We start from the raw sequence: 10,272 nt of genomic DNA on the forward strand, positions 1-10,272 counted from the left end.
GGCATCCACATTTTCCAAAGGAAAAGGTACTGTTTCCTGATCAGCTCTAATTAAGAACATTCATAAGATCTAAAGCAGAACTGAGACTTAAAAATCAAAACCTTCTCTGCATACATTAGTTTTCCTAAAATCCCCAGCTGACAGGGACCTTTGGTGACCCTTTTTCTCTTTGGTTGAGTATGACAGCTCCTGATGTCATTCTGTGTTGACTCTGATAAACAGTTAATCTTTCCAGTATGGTTTGTGTCTTTGTGACTTAAAACCTGGATTTGGTTTCACTTTCCCAAAAGACATGGTACATGGTTTCAGGGCAGGCCAAAACACTAGTTCTGTACCATGCTAGCAACTTTTTGATAGCTAATCCTCTCTCACTTGAAGGCCAAAGTTGCTTTGCATTTATTGCAGAAGTCATTGCTGCTCATTACCACAGAGTAGCTAATGTGTTGCAGACCTTCACCTCAGCCTGCTTCATAGTTGTGCTCATGGAGCCATACACTAGGTCTTCATAAACTATTAAGTTACTTACCAAGAGGTAAACATCACATATGGGAAAGCATTTTTTATTCTCCTGTTCAGGTTCTTATCTCCTGTTCAGCCTGACAGCATCCAGAGATATTGGAGGGATGTCTGTGAACAGTAAGAGCCCCTTTTGTGCAGCACTGTAGCCAAGGAATGAGATCTGAAAAGCCCACAACAGTATCGCTTCTTTCAGTGCATTATGCCCTGCAAAATGCCTTCTCAGTTTGAACTAGTATGACAATGCATGACGCTACATGGAGATGTGCTTTCAACCAAGAAGCTTCAGCTTCTTTCTCTGGCACAATACATTGTGCATCAGCAGTGTGGTGGCCCAGGGAATACTCTGCAGAAGTACTCCACTTCCTTCACGCAACTGACTTCTTGGATGAAGGCAACAGCTATTGAGTCTCGTATCAAATGCCTGTTCAAACACTGCTCTGCCTCATGATTTACCCCTATGTAATTTTTTTCTTACTGGGTGGAGGGCTAAGCATGCTCTAGAAATTAATCCAGTCCCTGTAAGGTGAATAGCAATGCCACTTCCAATTGCTCAGAAGCATCTTGAGGAGGACTGCATCCTTCCACTGGTCCTTGTTGAGCAGGTATGCAGGTCAGGTTGGCAAAGTCACCCTCTGAGAATATGTGTCTACATTTAAGATGGTGCCTACTTAACAGTCTTACAAAGGTGTGTATTTGACCCTGTAGAACTGCTCTTAAATTTGGCCAGCTTCAGAGGCATTGTACAAAAGTCAGGGTCTTGGACACAAGCCAGGTGGCCTGTACAATGTACATTTCCCAATGTGGAGCTGAGAGAGCAATGTAGTTAATATAGGCTGTGAACTGTGAACTCCTGAGTACGAGAAGCCGTTTTGTATTTGGGAGAACTAATTCACTGTCTAGCTATGACAAAAGCCTTCTACATAGATTACTTTGTAAAAACAGACATCATCATCCATTTTCTTTGCCTTTCTGTTAAGCTATGTCTGTTTTTCTTACCTGCTGACTGCAAAAATGATCTGTTCTTCCCTTTTACCTTTACCCTAACTCTCCCATCCTGTGAGACTTCATACAAAGTCCACCGTTTTTCTGATGCCACAGAATTTGCTCAATAGTACTACATCATTCAGATTTCTCCAGGGAGATGTTTGACTTTGAAGAGTGAAGTCATGGCTTTGGCTAATCACTGTTGTCCAGGGTCATTGCTGCCTTGGGAACTGCAATGTGGTAACTGAAATGCTTGGGTCTATTGCTTTGGGTGCTGCTTTGGAAAGGAAATACCTAGCTGTCAAAGTTTATTATCAAAGGGTGGGAGTTACCTTCAGTTTGATTAATGTTACCTCTTAGCACAGATCATATATCAAAGAGCTATGCAGGCATATTCACACTTGAAATTAGATGTATAAAGCAAAACAAGATGAGAGGGTTAGCATCATTCCTATAAATTGCAATAGGCCTTGTAATAAGTGGGGTGAGAAGGTTGAAAATCATATACTGTACTGATATTAAGTTTGAGCCAGCACTGCTCCAGTTCCAGAAATATTATAAGACAATGGTCATTAAAGGGAAAAAAATGCAGCTGGAACATGTTGGAAATCATTACTGTCTACACATTACAAGTCACAGGAGCAGGTTTCTGCACTTTGATTGATGGCAATGCTCTCCAAGAATATATACACATGCTTTGAGTACTTCTGATTTGCTGTACCTCTCAAGAACAGGAGCAACCTATATTAATCAAAGATAATTCTTCTAACCGCTTCCAAGAATTTATAAAAAAAAAGGAAAGGAAGGCAAAGTTAAATCCTTAGAGCCAAACATAACACACTTATTTAGGGGACAGAGAAGTTGTCTATCATTTGGAAATCCATCTCATATATTTTTTGTGCCCTGTTGTATCAAGTAGAAATCAGGTAAAACATACAAAGAAAATAAACTCCTTCGATGCTAAGAATTCTTCTCAGAGCATACTTTTAACTAAAAAGCTTATATTGTTGATGTAAACTCCAGATGTAGTGTGAATTTCACTTCACAGCTTGATCAAAATATGAGTGGTAGCTTTTGAACTTTTGAAAGCTGTCAAATATGTACCATCGAGGAAAAAAATGTATCAGACTCATTTATTGGTATATATTGCTCCTCCCTTTACTATTTTCCTTTAAGTAAGATGCTATTTTTTTCTGCCCTATTAAAATGTAAATATGCAGACACTACTTAAGGAATTAAGTGCAAACCCATAAAATTCCCCCCGCATTCCAGAGAGATATGCTGGTCTAGAACAACACCCACACCAGCCCACATCCCTGGGATATGAATTGGTCTTTCCTTAGCTTTGTGTTCATAAATCCATTCACCATCACCAGATTTTCTCAACTCCCCTGAGAATGTTTGGGAACAAATATACTGCTCCAAGCCAGCTGAGACCATACACAGCTGCTGACTCCATTCCTTCAGGCACATAATAGAAGCTTCCGTTGTGATTCTCACAGTGGAGGAAATGACACTATAATCGTTTGAGTTTGACAGAAACTGGATTAGTGATGTTTGTGAATGCAATGAGCTGCATATTTATTCAGAAAAATATTATCCTAACCAAGAAAAAGTATGTGTTTGTAAAAATATTACTCATGATTTCTTCAAGGGTACAATGTCTCAAGGAAACTCAAGTTTGCTGAGTAACCCGAACTTATGGGATCTCAATACATTCAAGACAAAAAGCATCTACCACCTTTGCTTTCCAAAGGAGGGTATATTTTTTGTTTTGTTATCAAACCTAACTCACGCTCTGCCTTGATCTTTGTATTGTACAGAGAATGCAAGACAGCGTCAGGATGGGGTGGTGAGCAACTCCATTGTGTACTTCACTGAAGACCCCCCCGAACTGCCACCCAACAGTCCCCATCCACTGAAGCTGCGGCGTATTCTCAACCTCAGCCCTTTCACTGTCACTGACCACACACCAATGGAGACTGTGGTAGATATTTTCCGGAAACTTGGGCTCCGACAGTGTCTTGTCACTCGCAGTGGGTGAGTAGATGCTGAGTCAGGCATGCTTAGAGAATGTGGGGAGATTTTCTTAGAACAAGACTCATGAGGAACAGCTGAGGGGATTGGGTTCTTTTAGTCTGAAGCAGAGAAGGCTCAGTGGGGGACCTTATTGCTCTCTACAACTACCTGAAAGAAGGATGGGGAGAGGAGGTGGCTATCTCCCAAGTTATAAGTGATAGGACAAAAGGAAATGGCCTCAAGGTGAGGTTTAGATTGGATATTAGTAAAAGTTTCTTCACAGAGAGGGTAATTAGGCATTGGAACAGGCCTCCCAGGGAAGTGGTGGAATCACTGTCCCTGGAAGAGTTCAAAAACTGTGTAGAGGAGGTGCTCAGTGACATGGTTTAGTGGTGGACTTGGCAATATTGGGGTGAAGTTTAGACTTGATGATCTTCAAGGTCTTTTCCAACCTAGCTGATTCTGTGATTCTAAACCCACGTTTTTTCCTGACAGTAGCTAATTAAATGGCACCTTTGAGGCAGTCAAGTGACTATTTTGATTTTGTCTGTTTCATGGCTAGAAGTCTAAGGAAAGCTCACCGAATGTCTCTCCAGGGCAGTGAGAGAAGTCAGATTCAGAAGCAAAATGGCACTTGCTGGGTGTTATGTTTCATTATTATTATTTCTCCAAAATCCTCAGTCTATTGTCATTCAGATAAGATAATGATAAATACAAAACAAACTGTTTTGGCTTCCACTATTCAGTTTTCAACAGAGGCAGATCTGGCAAGCAGCATTGTTTGCAAAGAATGTATGTGTTTCTAAACACACATTTCTAGATTAGATGCTTGAGAAGACTGTGATAATGATGTCAGTGGAAGAAAATTGATCTGTTCAGCTTCCTTTAATAGAAACCGGAAAGGCATATAAACTGAAAGTCTACAAAAACCAGCTGAAGGAGTGAGGGCAAACATAAAATTAGGAGGGTAAAAAACTGCACTGTGAGCACCAGTAATAACACCCCATTATTCCAGTGAGATGTGAGCTATTTTGGGATCATTGCTCATCCCAGGATCTAGTAGTAAGAAGAAACTTTACAACAGGACAGCAAAAACAGAGCAAAAAATTTTAAAGGCAGAAAACTAAAATTCAGTCTTCTGCAAAAAGCAATTTTGTAATTTTTTTTTTTTTTTACTCAAAAATACTGCATATTGGCTGTTACTGTCGATGCAGTGTCCTCGGTATTAAGAAGATAGGTGCCATTTTCAGGACACAGGTTGATGCTGATTCCAGGTGCTTGCGTCTGGAAATTTTGGTCTTGAGCTCTAGTGCTTTCATTAAATGAAAGGAGGAAAAACTATAACTATTACATAGTTGCAAAATTCAGTGCCTTGTGGCCTTCAAAGACTGGAAATGAAAGCCCTTGAATGCTGGAGCTTAGGGAATTTTTGACTCTTGGGGCTAGATATCCCACAGGCCTTATTTTTCTTGACATATATATATATATATGTAATTCATTTAGGTTCACATAAGTGAGAAATTATCACTCAGATTTGAAGGAATCATGCTGCCAGACAGAGAGATTTTACAAAAGTGAGTCTGTGCTTTATCTTAGCTCATGTGTTACTAAATCCCATGCCCTAGCTCAGGACACTGGTGCCTTGGTTTTGTGCTGCTAGTGTGCCTAAGGAAACTCATTAGTTTGTTGTACAAAGTGTCAGTAGTTGTAGCCCGTCACCCAGTCATGTTCCCAATCAGAAAAAGGTAACAACCTGAAGTATTTCACTTAATGATCATGACTGGTGTAAAAATACATGAGGTGGGAATGCTTTTTATAAAAGATATAATCACAGGGAAATGGATGAGATGGACAGTGCTATATGGAAGCTCTTACTTACAAAATGTCCCTGCAGTTGAACAGGAAAAAAAAAGAGGATGATATATGAGATGATTGTTGACCTTTCCTTTTCTTTTCCAGGAGGCTGCTGGGTATCATAACTAAAAAGGATGTATTAAGACATATGGCTCAAATGGCAAACCAGGACCCTGAATCTATCATGTTTAACTAGACTGGTAAGGGAAGAAGAAAGTAACCCCAAAGGAATACCTTCTAGATTAACACAAAGGCTATGTTTGGTATTTCGTTTTGTTTGAAGAGAAAATGCAATATGTATGAAGAATGGCCCAATAGCCTCTGACAGAGGGAGCATATGCAGGATGGCACTTATTTAATGAGGAAGGCAGTTTAGAAACGCTAAACAGCTGCAGATATCAAGCTGTGTTTCCTTAATGAGATTCCCAACAGCTCAATCGGAGCATTGATGGGTGTAAGTAAGTGATGTGGTGCTTAGAGACAAAGAGCCAGGAGCACCAGTGGGATGCATCAGTGTTCACAGTAACTCTTGAGGCAGGTGTGAAAACTTGCAAGACATTGTCTATGTATAAGCTATTTAAGAGATATAAAGATCTGTGTTCCAAACTAAAGAGTGTATATGAGCAATCTCAGTTGTTTTTGTTATTGAAGCCATGGCTATTTATATGCTACTGAATTATACCATTTTCATGAGGGAAAAAACTGTCAGATTTTAAAATGAAAAATGTTGTCATCTTCATTGATTTTTGCAAAAATTAAGTGAATCAAGACTGGTGGTAAAGGAGCAAGAGCACACTTCAATTCACTTTAAAATGCAGTGTCCCCTGCTCCCTGCTTTAGTCCTTTGAATTTTATACAGTTTAGCATTTATGTCAAGCAACCTCCCTTTATTAATGTTGAAATGTGACTTATTTGTAAGGATTTATTATTTCTGTATGCAATTTTGCATATAGGTACTGTGATATTTAGTATTATGTGGTTTGCTGTGGCAACAGGAAAAACCATAGACACCCATGGAGGAATTTGCAAAGGCACTAAGGGAAGACTGGTATCCATCTCTCATCAGTGTTAATGACAAGACATGAGATGTCCCACCGCTCTCCCCTTGTGTACATCATCATTTTTCACAAACTAATGAAGTTCTGCATTGATTCCTCATTCTCTGTTTATTCTCTTTTCGTCACCACTACTTCTTGGCATTTGTCTGCACCTGTCAACAGATTGCTGAAGTTAATTTAAGTTATTCTGTAGCAGATCTACTTTTTATGCACCTGCCAATCACAGGACTATGGAAGCCCTCCCCATAACACTAATGCTGGATAAGATCAAAGGGCCTGAGAATTCAAATGACAATAGTGAAGCTTTAACTACTGATCTGTTTGCACCAAGAACACAAGATTTAACAGCCCATGGTAGGGACCTCCAAGTCATTCAGGTAAAAATGGTAAATTACCCTAAACCCTTGTTCAGGTTCTATGTGGGATGCACAGAACCAGCGTTTTCTGTGTTAATACACTAACACTTTGGTCAATACTGCTATTGGTAACAGAATACCAATACTCTCAGTAACACATAATCCACACTCCCCAGTGTTTGCTTTATAAGCTTAAAGCTTGGAGAGAGGTTGCATCTTAACTTAGGTGCCCTGAATCCCTTCCAGACGCTCTGAGAGTCTGGTCCCTTCATTTAGACATCTAAGACTTCTGTTATTTTTATTCAAATCCATACAGATACTGGTAGCTCACCTCCATTGCGTTCAGATGGTCTTCATGGAAAGAGATGAGTGGAGACCTCTCATGCCAGAAGAGCCTGTTTCTTACTCCAGACAAAAGCCAGACTGTTGATCCAACTTGTAGGCAATGTGCATGATAATTGTGTGCCTGAACTGAGACAACTAGCCAGGTGTAGCCTAAGTTAGATGCCTGAAGGTACATGTTGCAAATTCCACTTCTTATCTCCAGTAACCCTGCTTCCTTCTGGCATATCCCACTGCATTCACAGAAAGTATGGCCCAAATTGTTTAAGTAAAAGAAACGGAAGTAAACGGATAATTTTAATCTGCTAAGTACTCCATTTAACAATAGCGTTCACAACAGACTGACATAAATATACATAGCTCTGGCCAAAGCCCATAAATATTTCAGTGTATACTTTTTGTTAACTGAACATCTGCAGTACAATGTATTATTAAAGGGATATTGTAGATATTAAAACTATGTAAGGTACAGAACTAAGCACCCCTTTCCTTCTGAAAATAGGAAATGCAACAAATTATTGTTGTTTCTTATATTTTTCTGTGAAGCTGTCATCATTCAAACTCGAAAAAAACAACCTAGTCAACAATCAAGCTCATAAACATTGGATTTCCTCATTTGAACAGAGATGCCATCATGAAATAAAATCAGTTAATTTCCACATCTAAACCCAAGGAGGCCTTAGTACAAGTGTTTCTACCCAGAACCACTAAAATGTAAGGAATTTGGGCTGAGATAAATATCAATGTTTAGATTTCTATAAATATCAGTCTTTGAGAGCAGTCTTGTTTGGAAATTAAAGCGAAAACTGTGTTCTACTTTTCACTTTTCTAGCTCTTGATGTTAAGACATACATGTTTGATGAACACTTCTCAATCTTCCTTTATGCTTACATAGGAAACAAGAGGGCGTACTCTTCCCACTTGAACACTTCTAAATACCTCTTTCGCTCATAAGCTAAGAGAGGTAAATTGGGAAGGGAATTCATCTGCTATTTGAAGTAAAACTTAAGGCTTCCTATGTGTTAGGAGAAAGGAGTGGTCTAAAACCTTCTCTGTTAGTGAAGAAAATTTCAGTCCATGTGGCATTATAATGTAGTCCATAGCAGAGCTAATTCTGAAGAGCATTCACAGTACTAAGGGCAATGTTTGCTAACAGGAGCCAGGATGTTTTATCAACACTGAAAAAAATTGTCATTTCCAGAGAAAAAGACCTGGAGTCACATAACTGAAGTTAAACAGGCCCTGAATACAAATTTACTTGGGCATTTACTTATCAGCTTAAGTTCAGCCTGTGGCTATGCATAGGCATAAACTTGTGTGGCTAATTGCCATTAACACCCAGACATCCGATCCACTAAAACTGACATTCAACCCTGTGATAGCCTGTTGCCTTGTCTCATTAGAGTGTATATGAGGAGCCCTCAGGGCATAAGAACAGGACCCATAAACCCAGCATAGTGGTTTGTAAGAAACAACAGAAGGAATTGAGATTTATGCACTTACTGTGAGTGCAGTTTGACCCTGGGACTACTATCCAAGCAGAAGGCAGGTAAATGGGTGTACAGCTCTTTTCTATCAATTGCATTCCACTTTAGATGGGATGGTTTAAATATCTAATGGGTCAAGGAAAAAAAGCTTTGGATGTGTAATGCTGCATTGTTCCAATGTCTGTTCAAAATACATTTGGCCCCTTTAGAGCAGGGACAGATATTTTGATTTCCAGAAATGGCAAAGTTATCACTAACTTCAGCTCCTCAGCATTATCAAGGCTGAGGTGACGCTAGAATGACTTTGGAAGGCTTTGAAACTGGACAGACTTTGCTAATTAGAAAGCCTCCTCCATGCTACAATCTTCATTGCTCTTAGTATGAGTACCTGAATAGGGAACACTCCTAATACAAATTAATAACATGCTTTTCTCAGAAAATGCAGTTATGATGTAATGATTCAATGCATTTCCACATAACAAGCCCATTATCAGTCACTTTCCCCCATCTGTATTCCCAAATATGTCTCAGAAGTTGCTGACTAGACTCCAAGAGACATAGATCTCAGCCTTAAGTATTTATTTAAATTTGTAGAGCTCAAGATAGTCACGTATCCTGATCAATCTTAGAGTTACTTAAGTACTTCAGTATATAGTGCTCACTTTATGCAACCTCAGCTCAATCCTCATATTCAAGCAGTTGGACTTCAAAGATGTCAGGCTAAACAAGGAAATAAAAATCTTTGAATGATGCAAGTTCAGTATTGTACCTTTGTTTTGCATGAACTATGTTCTGTTACATTCCGCTTCTGATGTGTATTTGAAGCAATCTGTACCAGAAAGTTTATTGTAAAAGTACAGAATATGGATTATACTGGCCAGAGCCAGACCCTTTGGTTGTCACAGTAATACTAATTATTAATACTTATGCTTTGATGAAGCAGAAAAAAAATGTTTAAGAATTACAGGAGACCCACTGACTCCATGTTGGAATGACAATATGAATACAGTATTGCTCTGTTTTCAGCTGTTTTTTTTTGGTTTTTATTGTAGAAACAGTATATATGTTGCACCTTATTGAAAAACCATGTTTGGACTCTATTTTTTAAATAAAACTGACTTACAGAACAGGAAACATTTTGTGAACATATTATCAATTGGAGAAGTATTTCACTTAAAGTCTTTGTATGAATTTGATGTTTCCTTGCCCCAGCTATAGGGATAACTCAAGCGTGATGAATGGTTTAAGATATCTAATTCAGTTATGGGTTAGCTAATACTAAGTAGGGAGTTAGGAAAGTTTATGCAGTAGACTTCAAAGAATCACCCTTGACAGTTGGCTGTTTAATTTTCAGAGAGAAAAGTTGGGATTTTTTTTCTCTCTCCCCCCCCCCCCCCCCCCCCCCCCCAGCTTCATAAATCCTTTATTAAAGAAAAAGAGAATTCTCGTGCTGGGTTGTTCTGTTTAAGATAATCATGAAACATCTTTAAAGCTGGATATTGCAAAGTCCTGATGATTTCAGGTTTTGTATATATTTTTCAGTTGCACTTTAGTTCAGAGCTAAGCTCAAAAACCGTATATGGCAAGTTCAGTTATGTCCCTTTAATTGTATGAAACATCCTTTAAATCTCTGTCAAAGGCTAGTTTTTAGGT

General features: G+C 39.0%; 1 protein-coding gene across 2 annotated transcripts in view; it reads left to right on the forward strand.

Moving 5' to 3' along the window:
* CLCN4 (chloride voltage-gated channel 4) overlaps positions 1-9,753 on the forward strand; it is a 41,551-nt gene extending 31,798 nt beyond the window's left edge. Inside the window, exons 11-13 of one of the 2 annotated variants that reach the window (XM_005151428.3) lie at positions 3,327-3,543; positions 5,482-5,576; positions 6,372-9,753. In XM_005151428.3, coding sequence (XP_005151485.1) covers positions 3,327-3,543; positions 5,482-5,572 — 308 coding nt within the window. In that variant the 3' untranslated portion in view covers positions 5,573-5,576; positions 6,372-9,753. Of the gene's footprint in view, positions 1-3,326; positions 3,544-5,481 lie in introns of both variants that reach the window. The other variant, XM_031051134.2, reaches the window with a different exon arrangement.
* The last annotated feature ends 519 nt before the right edge of the window (positions 9,754-10,272 follow it).

The sequence above is a fragment of the Melopsittacus undulatus genome, chromosome 2 (assembly GCF_012275295.1).
Source record: "Melopsittacus undulatus isolate bMelUnd1 chromosome 2, bMelUnd1.mat.Z, whole genome shotgun sequence".
Classification (NCBI taxonomy): domain Eukaryota; kingdom Metazoa; phylum Chordata; class Aves; order Psittaciformes; family Psittaculidae; genus Melopsittacus; species Melopsittacus undulatus.